Source organism: Myxocyprinus asiaticus, chromosome 2 (genome assembly GCF_019703515.2).
Source record: "Myxocyprinus asiaticus isolate MX2 ecotype Aquarium Trade chromosome 2, UBuf_Myxa_2, whole genome shotgun sequence".
In the NCBI taxonomy this organism is placed as follows: domain Eukaryota; kingdom Metazoa; phylum Chordata; class Actinopteri; order Cypriniformes; family Catostomidae; genus Myxocyprinus; species Myxocyprinus asiaticus.
Window position 1 is genome coordinate 20,810,246 of NC_059345.1, and position 12,342 is coordinate 20,822,587.

General features: G+C 38.7%; 1 protein-coding gene across 1 annotated transcript; it reads right to left on the reverse strand.

Annotated features, from left to right (window-relative positions):
* Positions 1-293: 293 nt before the first annotated feature.
* cnpy4 (canopy FGF signaling regulator 4) lies at positions 294-10,007 on the reverse strand. The gene is given in 6 exon segments (XM_051654692.1): positions 294-1,077; positions 7,829-7,951; positions 9,101-9,209; positions 9,291-9,417; positions 9,745-9,893; positions 9,997-10,007. Coding segments are annotated over 6 exon segments (720 nt in total). The 3' UTR covers positions 294-876.
* Positions 10,008-12,342: the final 2,335 nt, after the last annotated feature.

Consider the following 12,342-nt stretch of genomic DNA (forward strand, 5'->3'; position numbering starts at 1 on the left):
GTTTAATTTTTACGTTTGCTCAGCGATTTTATTTTTTTTTTACTATGTAAGCAGGTTGCTCAAAAAAACAAGAATTTGTACAGTGCCTTACAGTGTTTACAGTTTTTGAGATAATTTACCTATCATTTCCTACTCAATACAATTAATTATTTTGAGCATTAGGGTTTACAGTGTTGAAGGGAAAAGGAGTTCATACTGGCATTTTGTTGACACACCCAAAGTAAGATGGCACAAACACATTTTTTTAGAGCAATTTTTTTTTAGTAAAAAATTAATAACAAAAAACTGTCTGTAGATATTGCATCAGGTGACAAATATAACAGTATGCTTAAAGTTCCCAAAATTACAAAATCTTAAAACCATCTTCTTTTCAATTCAGCAAACTGGAAAGAGTTGTTGCAAGGACAAGTTCCATGTTGACAAATGATTGCGCATTCATGATAAATAATGTGGTCTACTAGGTAAGAAACTGTTTCTGTTGTAAAGACAACCCTCTAAGACAGTACAAAGTGTCTTTCTTATTCAGTATTAACAATGCATTAAAGAGAAATTCAAAATATGTCTGCATGGACAGAGGTATAACATCAAGGAAAGAAGGAAGAACAGATTTGGACAGTTTTGAGAACAATTTTAAGGAAATTTTAAGCTACTGTGCTCTTAAGGATTAGAAAAATGCTCTCCCTTATGCTTGATGTTTCCTTGGTTTTGGTCAACAAGTTTTTATCAATTATATTGACACATTATTCCATGCATTTGTGCAAAAGGAAGCCTGATCATCAACCACTATGGCTTTTACAATTCTCCTGTGTCATGGGTCTGTCTTCCTCCCTCTCCTCCTTTGATTTTTTCATTCCCATGTCACCTTTCCATGCCTCTTTAAGGCCTGAAAAATAGTGGTTGGATGTGTGTGTGAGAGCATGTTTGACAGTAAGGGTTAAAATTGCACATGTGTATGAAAAACAAAATGTGGAGACAGGTACAGAGAAAGACGTACAGTAATAGAGAGACATAGAGACATAGATGATTAAAGTACCAGTTCTCTACAACCTCTTCATTTTCTTCTAACATGGTCTCACACTGTAATATAAAACACAGTTTCTTCACATACAGTGTGGGTATACAATCATAAAGACATACAGTACATCCTAACATATGGTCCCAACAGTAAAATATTTTTATTTTTTATTTAGAAGTTTTTTTAAAAAAAATCTATGTTCAAAATGGAACTCTCAGAATGTATTCACAATTTCTCCCATTTTTCCACCCCTCCTCCTGCTGTACTCATGATTTACAATTTCTCCTGATAATCTCACGATTTTCCGCATCTGCACTTTGCTCACGTAAGTAGGGCTGCCACCCATCCCGTAAAACATGGGATCGACCAGTAATTAAATATGAAATGATGCGTCCCGTATCAAATCAATATGGGATGCGATTTGACCCGTAAGCTGGTCAGATGGCGTCATGGTGAAATTGTTCCAGATCGTTAATTTAACATTGATACACGTTTTTCATACCGTGAGTAAGGGGTCGTCTGAAAAGTCCACATATTGTGCTGAAACGTGTAATACTGTGAAGGGTGTGGTAAGGAACCGTTTGAAAGTACACACATTGTGCTAAAATTACACAGATCCAACAATGTATGAATACAATCACTGAGTCATAAGAAGTACAGGTGAAGGAAAAAACAAACAAACAAAAACATAAAAATACATATGAACCAATACAGATGCATACATAAGATAACCAGAAATTCCACAGGCAGTCGCTCCTTGCACATACGAACCATGTTCCACCCCCCTCCGATGTTGGCAGGTATGTTAATATTGGGATGCACAGATATATCGGCTGTCGATATTTATCAGCCAATTATTGACCAAATTAAAACCATCAGCATATTGGTAATAAGGATGAAAACACCGATATGAAAAACAGATGGTTTATTTATAATAAATTGTAGAGCTGTCACAATTAACACGTTAACGCGTGTGATTAAAAAAGTTTAATGCTAGTTTACAGTTACACTCTTTTTTATTGCATTTATACACATACAGAAAGACAAACAAAAATGTACTACAGTGAAGAAAATTACAAACATATTGAGGGAAAAAAAGAGAATACATAAGTAAATAAAAACAGAACAAAAAGGAAGGTAAACAAAAGAGATTTATAAATACAAAATTATAAGTACCAATAAAGAACAGCAAATATATGTAGTTTCAAAAGATAAGGGGGGAAAATAGGTAAGAGAGTAACAGTGAATGAAGATCAATAAATGTACAGCTGAAGTCAGAAGTTTACATACACCTTAGCCAAATACATTTAAACTCAGTTTTTCCACAATTCCTGACATTTAATTGTAGAAAACATTCCCTGTCTTAGGTCAGTTAGGATCACTACTTTATTTTAAGAATGTGAAATGTCAGAATAATTGTAGAGAGAATGATTTATTTCAGCTTTTATTTCTTTCAACACATTCCCAGTGGGTCAGAAGTTTACATACACTTTGTTAGTATTTGGTAGCAATAACTAGGGTCAAACGTTTTGGGTAGCCTTCCACAAGCTTCTCACAAAAAGTTGCTGGAATTTTGCCCATTCCTCCAGACAGAACTGGTGTAACTGAGTCAGGTTTTTAGGCCTCCTTGCTCGCACATGCTTTTTCAGTTCTGCCCACAAATTCGGATTGAGGTCAGGGCTTTGTGATGGCCACTCCAATACCTTGACTTTGTTGTCCTTAAGCCATTTTGCCACAACTTCTGAGGTATGCTTGGGGTCATTGTACATTTGGGAGACCCATTTACTACCGAGCTTTAACTTCCTGGTTGATGTCTTGAGATGTTGCTTTAATATAGCCACATAATTTTCCTTCCTCATGATGTCATCTATTTTGTGAAGTGCACCAGTCCCTCCTGCAGCAAAGCACCCCCACAACATGATACTGCCACCCCCATGCTTCACAGTTTGGATCGTGTTCTTCAGCTTGCAAGCCTCACTCTTTTTCCTCTAAACATAACTATGGTCATTATGGCAAAACGGTTTAATATTTGTTTCATTAGACCAGTGGACATTTCTCCAAAAAGTAAGATATTTGTCCCAATGTGCACTTGCAAACTGTAGTCTGGCTTTTTTTTATGTCAGTTTTGGAGAAGTGGCTTTTTGCTTGCTGAGCAGCCTTTCAAGTTATGTCGATATAGGACTCGTTTTTCTGTGGATATAGATACATGTCTACCTGTTTCCTCCAGCATCTTCACAAGGCCCTTTGCTGTTGTTCTGGGATTGATTTGCATTTCCCGCACCAAACTACATTCATCTCTAGGAGACAGAATTCATCTCCTTCCTGAGCGGTATGATGTCTGCGTGGTCCCATGGTGTTTATACTTGCGTACTATTGTTTGTACAGATGAACATGGTACCTTCAGGCATTTGGAAATTGCTCCCAAGGATGAACCAGACTTCTGGAGGTCCACAATTATTTTCTGAGGTATTGGCTGATTTCTTTTGATTTTCCCATGATGTCAAGCAAAGAGGCACTGAGTTTGAAGGTAGGTCTTAAAATACATCCACAGGTACACCTCCAATTCAGTAAACCTCCTATCAGAAGCTAATTGGCTAAAGGCTTGACATAATTTTCTGGAATTTTCCAAGCTGCTTAAAGGCACAGTTAACTTAGTGTATGTAAACTTCTGACCCACAGGAATTGTGATATAGTCAATTAAAAGTGAAACAATCTGTCTGTAAACAATTGTTGGTAAAATTACTCGTGTCATGAAAAAAGTAGATGTCCTAAACGACTTACCAAAACTATAGTTTGCTAATATTAAATTTGTGGAGTGGTTAAAAAATGAGTTTTAATGACTTCAAACTAAGTGTATGTAAACTTCTGACTTCAACTGTATATGTATGTGATGTGGAATACGAAGGAAATTTTGGACAATTCTATAAAGATAATAAAAAAATAATCTGTCTCATTCTCACATTAAAGCAAAAAAAAAAAAAAACAGTTGTGAAAGCAGCACATACCTATAGGCTACATGATGAGGGAAACCATCCAAAAACACTTTGAAACCAGCATACTTTGACTTCTGAGACATTAGTATGATATCCATTAATGCTGCATGATTGATTGAATTAAGACTGAAATTGCAATATGGCTTTGTGTGATCACTTAACCTTAAAAGGCTGCATTTTAAACTGCAAAAACAGAAGTGCAAAAATATTTTAGAAGAACAAAATAGCCTTTTCCCATATAAATCATCATGTTATCATATTTAGTCATTTTTTGTACCTTTTTTAAATCTTTTACCTTGTATGCATCTTTCAATGTGACTCTCTTTCAAATGTTGGCCTGTCATGTGTTCAACAGATCCAATGTTCAATGGAATTTATTTATTGTTAGAACAGTGAAAAACATGTTTTGTTTGTTTTGTTTACAATTCTTATGTTTTTCGTCTTGGATGTTGTCTGCCTTATTGTCTATGACAGACAAACATTTTGGACATTGGTTCAGCAATTACACACCGTAAATCGGACTTCAAATTCCTCAATGCCGACCCGCTGTTTGCAAACACGCAAGTGGAGCCCTTTGTCTGGGCAACCCGGATGCGGAAACACAGGAGGAAAAGGGGAAACAGAGCCGGCGTTCTCATCAGAGTAAGACGCCGTGCAAATCGACCCCTGCTACCCAGTATTCTACTGGCAAATGTTCAGTCTCTGGACAACAAGCTCTGCGAGCTGAAAGCGCGGATCTCTTTCCAACGAGAGACGAGGGACTGCTGCATTATCTGCCTTACGGAAACTTAGATGTCTGCGGAGATTCCAGACTCAGCCATCGAACCCGCGGGGCTCTCTGTGCACTGAGCGGACAGAGCGAAAGACCTCTCAGGTACAAGCAGAGGTGGTGGTGTATGTTTTATGATCAACAAATCCTGGTGTGATCAGAGGAACGTACATTCTATCAAGTCTTTCTGCTCTCCTGATCAGGAATTTCTTATGCTTCTGTGTCGACCATTCTGGCTACCGAGGGAATTCACAGCAGTCATTATCACTGCCGTGTACATCCCGCCACAAGCTGCCACAGACCGGGCACTCAAGGAACTGTATGGGATTATAAGCAAACAGGAAACCGTGCACCCTGAGGCCGCGTTCATTGTGACCGGGGACTTTAATAAAGCCAGTTTCAAATCAGTCGCACCAAAATACCACCAACACTTTAGTTTCAACACATGAGGGGACCGGGTTTTGGACGATTGCTACTCTCCCTTCCGGGATGGCTACAAATCCCTCCCCTGCCCACCATTTGGCAAATCGGACCACTCTTCCATTCTGCTCCTGCCCGATTACAGGCAGAAACTGAAACAGGAAGCACCCACCCTCAGAACGATCCAGTGCTGGTCGGACCAATCAGACTCTATGCTACAAGACTGTTTTGATCACACGGACTGGGAGATGTTCCGGTCTGCCGCTGATGACGACATTAAGCTTTACGCTGATAGCGTAATGTGTTTCATCAGAAAGTGCGTAGAGGACGTCGTTCCGACCAGAACAATACGGATCTATCCGATCCAGAAGCCATGGATTAATTGCGATGTTCGCATGGCACTTAATGTGCGGACCTCCGCTTTTAATTCCGGGAACGCAGAGGAGCTTAAACAAGTCAGTTATGCCCTCCAAAAAACTATCAAAACAGCAAAACGCCTCTCGAGGCCGAAGCTACAGAGGTTAGTTCACTCTCCGTCTCTGTAGCGGATGTAACCCGATCCTTCCGACGGGTGAATATCCGCAAAGCCACGGGTCCAGATGGCATTCCGGGCCATGTCATCAGAGCGTGCGCGAACCAGCTGGCTGGTGTTTTTACAGACATTTTCAACCTTTCCCTCTCTTTGTCTGTAGTCCCCACATGCTTTAAAACGTCCACCATTGTGCCTTTTCCAAAGCAATCAAAAATCACTTGCTTAAATGACTGGCGTCCTGTTGCTCTGACCCCCATCATCAGCAAATGCTTTGAGAGACTAATCAGAGATTACATCTGCTCTGTGCTCCCTCTCTCTCTAGACCCATTGCAGTTTGCTTACCGCAACAACCGCTCCACTGATGATGCCATTGCATCTACACTACACACTGCTCTCTCCCACCTGGAAAAAAAGAACACTTATGTGAGAATGCTGTTTGTAGACTACAGCTCAGCATTCAACACCATAGTGCCCTCCAAGCTTGATGAGAAACTCCGGGCTCTGGGCTTAAACAGCTTGCTGTGCAGCTGGATCCTGGACTTCCTGTCAAGCAGACGCCAGGTGGTTAGAATAGGCAGCAACATCTCCTCATCACTGACCCGCAACACTGGAGCCCCACAGGGCTGTGTTCTCAGCCCACTCTTGTATTCCTTGTACACACATGACTGTGTGGCAACACATAGCTCCAATGCCATCATTAAGTTTGCTGATGACACGACAGTGGTAGGTCTGATCACTGACAATGATGAAACAGCCTACAGAGAGGAGGTGCACACTCTGACACACTGGTGTCAGGAGCACAACCTCTCCCTCAACGTCAGTAAGACAAAGGAGCTTGTGGTGGACTTCAGAAGAAAAGACAGAGAACACAGTCCCATCACCATCAATGAAGCACCAGTGGAGAGAGTCAGCAGCTTCAAGAGTCCTGGGTGTCCACATCACTGAGGAACTCACATGGTCCATCCACACTGAAGTCGTGGTGAAGAAGGCTCATCAGTGCCTCTTCTTCCTGAGACGGCTGAGGAAGTTTGGAATGAACCGCCACATCCTCACATGGTTCTACACCTGCACTGTAGAGAGCATCCTGACTGGATGCATCTCTGCCTGGTACGGCAATAACACAGCCCACAACCGCAAAGCACTGCAAAGGGTGGTGCGAACTGCCAGACACATCATCGGAGGTGAGCTTCCCTCCCTCCAGGACATATATACCAGGCGGTGTGTAAAAAAAGCTCGGAGGATCATCAGAGACTCCAGCCACCCGAGCCATGGGCTGTTCTCACTGCTACCATCAGGCAGGCGGTCTCGCAGCATCAGGACCCGCACCAGCCGACTTCATGATAGCTTCTTCCCCCAAGCAATCAGACTTTTGAACTCTTGATCTCCCACGATCAAATACATCAGCACTGCACTTTATTACTCTTACTCTTATACCTCACACCGGACTGTCATAAATTATATTATTATCATATTATATTCTCTCTTAACATCTTACTATCAACCGACAGCCTGAATGTTAATACAGTACAATACAACCTACTGTACATTCTATATATACTATATGTACTTTTTTTTATTGAATAATGTGTATCTATATTGTGTGTATTGTATACTGTACAGTGTATGTTATTATTTGTATATTGTGTTGTAATTATGTGTATATTAGACTCTAAATTGTGTGTAAATTCGATGTTTATTGTAAATTGGTATATGTCTCATCACTGTCACGACTGCTATGTTGACCCAACAATTTCACACACCACTGCACTTGTGTATATGGCTGTGTGACAATAAAAGTGATTTGATTAGATTTTTTTTTACTGCTTTGTATATTTTTTTAAGAATTCCTAAGTAAAACAGTGATCTGATGACAAAATAAAGTAAGTTGCAAAACATCTGTATTTTTATCGGCCTACAGGTTTTTGTTCAAATAGGTATCGTATCGGTAAAAAAATTTCATATCGCTGCATCCCTAAATATAATACATATTCATGTCTATATATCACTTAAAAATCATCACTATGAATCACTTGAGAACCATACAACACTTGACTACTCTTTCTCTGTGGCTTGTATTTGCTTGTGAGTGTGTGTATTACCTGTATCTTCATGTCCGCCACCTCAACTGATGGTTCATCCCACAGTTCATAAGGAATCACGAGGTCAACCTTCACTCCCTTATTTACCAGGTTCTGCAGTGTGCTCATTGTTTGACTTGTACCCTGACAAACACAGCAGTCTTATCTACATGCATTACAAGGCAGTGTTGCTTTAAATTAGATTGTTTTGTGAATTAAAATAACGGAGTGTCTATATACACTAAGTGCAAAAAGCTCATCTTGCTGGCAGAGGCTATTTACACAAACTTCGCCCACCACTGCTCAGACCAAACTTGAGACAGCCATGCTAGATTTATTTGCGGTCAACTGCTGATCAAATGAAGGCGGGCATATTTAAAATTTTCACGATGGGGCAGAGACATTAAACTGGTTAATGGGTTAGACATTTAGTGGATTAAGAGATTGGATAACTAAGTGACTATTTGCACTCCAATAGTCTGGTAGAAACACAGGATTTTATGACAAACTTCGCCCCCATATGGGGGTACTGGGTGTAACAACAGTATGTGAATGTGTTGTCACGCTGGAGATCCGGGTTTGAATCCCACCCCTTGACATACTTTTTCCCATGTCTCTACTCTTAATATTTCCTATAATACTACTCATAGTAATAAATAAAAGAGATTTCTCACAGTGATTTGGTCACAGTGAAGGTCAGGGAGTTGAGAGAAGGATTTGATCAGGATAAAATTAACCATGGTTTTACTGTAGTAATATTGTAGTAACCATGTGTTTTGGTGGAAACTATATAGTTCTGATGTACTAACCATGGTGTTACTACAGTAACATGTTGTTAATAGTAGTTAATAGCAATCATGTTTAATTTTGTGGTAACTATGATTTTACTAGAAAAACACCATGGTGATACTATGGTTACTGTAGTAAAACATGGTTAATTTTTGTAAGGTAGGGTTAGGGGCTGGTGTAGGGTGTTTGTGGTACGCCAAATAAACACAATAAAAATGCTGCAGTGATGCCACTATACTGTCTGTTAGTATTTAAACAGGGGTGTAAGCGTATCTGCCACTATTTGCACTAGATAGCATCTAATGGTATTTGCACTTAGTGCATATAGCATCTATTGCTACAAATAGCTTCTGCCTTAAAATAATAAATCAACAGCAGTTATATGTTTATTTTTCCTACTGTGCAAGACTGAATTTATTTTTCCTTTAAAGCAGACAATTTCAAGAAGCAGAACAGGGCCCATTCTGCTGAATATTTAAGGCTCATGGAACATGCTGGGAAAACAGAGCTTCACAACTTGGCATATCAAAGGCTTCCTGGTCTCTCAGCATGGACTCTGTACTGCAGTATTCTTTCACAGATGTTGTCCATAGCCTCAGTGAGTCGTGTCTCTCTGGAACCATAATAACGTTATTTATTTATGTCACTTTCATAGGAATAGCAAATGAAGATATGTCAGTATGTCATCACTTACGAGGTGTTGTACTTGATTTTGCGTCTGCGCTTGCCAGTGTCCAAAACTTCTCCGATCTCTAGAACCTCCTTCGAGCGACCAGTTTTTTCCAAGGCGTCCTTCAACTCCACCGTCAGTAACTTACAAACTATTAAAGGAGCAGATGCATTGCGATGTAAATAATGCAATTATTGCTGTAGCTTAATTTAATTAACATCTGACTGAAGTATCGTTTTGACCTGTATGACCAGAAACACGTGCAAGTAGAGACATAAAGAGGCAAACTTTGCCGTTTGTAGTGCACGTATGCATTAGTTTCTGATGGTTTCACCGTTGGGATCTTTGCAGAGATAATATATTTTAGAATAAAATGTTGTACATTTGTATATAAAACATAATTACTGTATAACTCCGTAATTATGTCGAATGATGTACGAATTCCTTGCTTCATCATTAAACAGAGCAGTACACTTACCCTCGCATTTATTTGGCGTGCCAAGGCGATTCTTCTTGGTGTGCCAAGGCGAGGCTGAGCATCCAAAGCAAGCAAAAAGCAAAAATGGCCAAAGCCTGTTTACAAACTTGGATTCAACAGAAGTTTCCACATCGACATTTCTGAGGATGCTTCATCTGTTGTGGAACGGCGCCTGCGCACGACGAAAGGGCTCAAGAAAACGGGTCGTGTCTAGAAGGGATCCCTCTCTCGTCAATCTCGCGAGATTCTTACACGGCGTTCATTTGAAGTAGCACAGCAACGAGGAGCGCTCGTAAAAGATTATTTTAAATGGTCTGTTTTGGTGAACAGTTTGTTTTGATGATCAATTCAAGCTCTAAAATAAATATGTGACATAAAATATTTGATAACTTAAGCTCTACGTCTGCCACTTTCGGTCATAAAATACTGTTTGCACCCCTCATTAAATACTAACAGGGCATTACTACAGTGTGTTTATTTAGAGTCCTACAGACACCCTACACCACCCTATCACTGCGTGGAAATCAACCTTTATATTCATTTTTTTATTATTATTTATTATTATTATAAAGAGAGAGAGATCCCTTCCAGACACGACCAAGAAAACGCGTATCGATGCAGGCATAGTTAATCGAAAGCGCAACGCATAGAGCATTTGGTTCAAGAGCTCTACAAACACTACAAAACGATTACTGGCCAATGTACAGACAACGTGAGACGTAAGACAAACGTGTCAATCGATCAAATAAATACAATAAAATAATTATACATTTATTATTTTATTCACTTAACATTTCCATTAGTAAGTAAAGCTTTATGGCAACACTTTACAATAAGGTTCCATTCGGTAATATTAGTTACTGCATTAGGTATCATGAACTAACAATTAACAGTTTTTAACAGCATTTATTAGTCATTGTTAAAGGGACAGTTCACCCTAAAAAAAATTAAAAAAAATAAAATCTCTCATCATTTTTTCAACCTCATGCCATCCCAGATGTGTTTGACTTTCTTTCTTCTGCGGAACACAAACAAATATATTTTTAAGAAGAATATTTCAGCTCTGTAGGTCCATACAATGCAAGTGAATGGTGGCCAGAACTTTGAAGGTCCAAAAAGTACATAAAGGCAGCATAAAAGTAATCCATATGACTCCAGTGGTTAAATCCATGTCTTCAGAAGTGATATGATAGGTGTGGGTGGGGAACAAATATATATATATATATATATATATATATATATATATATATATATATATATATATTACTATAAATTCTCCTCCTTGCCCAGTAGATGGCGATATGCACAAAGAATGCAAAAAAAAAAAAAAAAAGTGAAAGTGAAAGTGGAGATTTATTGTAAAAAAAGGCCTTAAATATTGATCTTTTTCTGACCCACACTTATCAACAATTCACTTGCATTGTATGGACCTACCGAGCTGAGATATTTTTTCTAAAAATCTTTGTTTATGTTCAACAGGAGAAAAAAGTTATAGACATCTGTGATGGCATGGGGGTGAGTAAATGATGAGAGAATTTTCATTTTTGGTTGAAGTATCATTGTTTGTTCATGTTAGTTCATAGTGCATTAACTAATGGTAACATATACAACTTTTGATTTTAAAAATGTATTACTATATGTTAAAATGAACATTAATCAAGATTAATAAATGCTGTAAAAGTATTGTTCATTGTTAGCTCATGTTAACTAATGTTGTTCTACTGATAACAAATAGAACATTATTTTATGTACCACCAGCAAGTTGCAGTTGTATGATCTAGGTGGGGTGAATTTAGTAATCATGGTGCTAAGGTAGTATGTTTGGGCAACACAATGAAGACATTTAAAGGTGAACTCAGTAACTTTTGTCTTTGTGTCATCTTGGACTTACACTGACACCTAGTGTCTTGGATGCAGCATAATTTAAAATCAATAGTGTTCAGTTTCAGATGCCATTGTAGAAATTTAGTATTCATAGTCAACCATGATTACTTTAATCAATGAGCGAAAGTGTCGAATAACAGGATGGTTACTAAGATTAAGCGAGTAGTATTCCGCTGGTCATGTGATTCTAAAATGGCAGCCTCCATTTGCGAACCCTCTCCATGTAGAATAAAACAGCTTTTATAAGGTTACTGATATGATTGGAGTCTTCATTTTAATGTGAGTGATCATGATTTCCTACATATATTGCAAAATTAAAAGTCATATCTTTAGGAGTTAAACTTTTTTTAATGAGGAAAAAATTAGAGAGTGCACCTTTAACATACTTGTATTGCAAATTAGTGATTTACGGAGAGTGGGTTACTGTAAAGTGTGTTTCAAGAAAACAACATCTTGTGTCAAGAAATAGTCAGTGTCCATGTCTTTGTCCCAGAGTCATAGCACGAGGGGGTTGCTCCACACAGTTGCTCTGGCCAAAGGCTTAGTGGATATACTGCACATTACTAGTTATATCTATAGATCTTTAATCCCATGTATTTTTGTCTGTCAAACACATGGACTGTCATAGGAAGAGTGTCTGTGATAAGTTGTTCCACCTTGATCTTTGTGTCTTTGAGTGAAATGAACAGGTTTAATGGTGTATTTATAACAGTG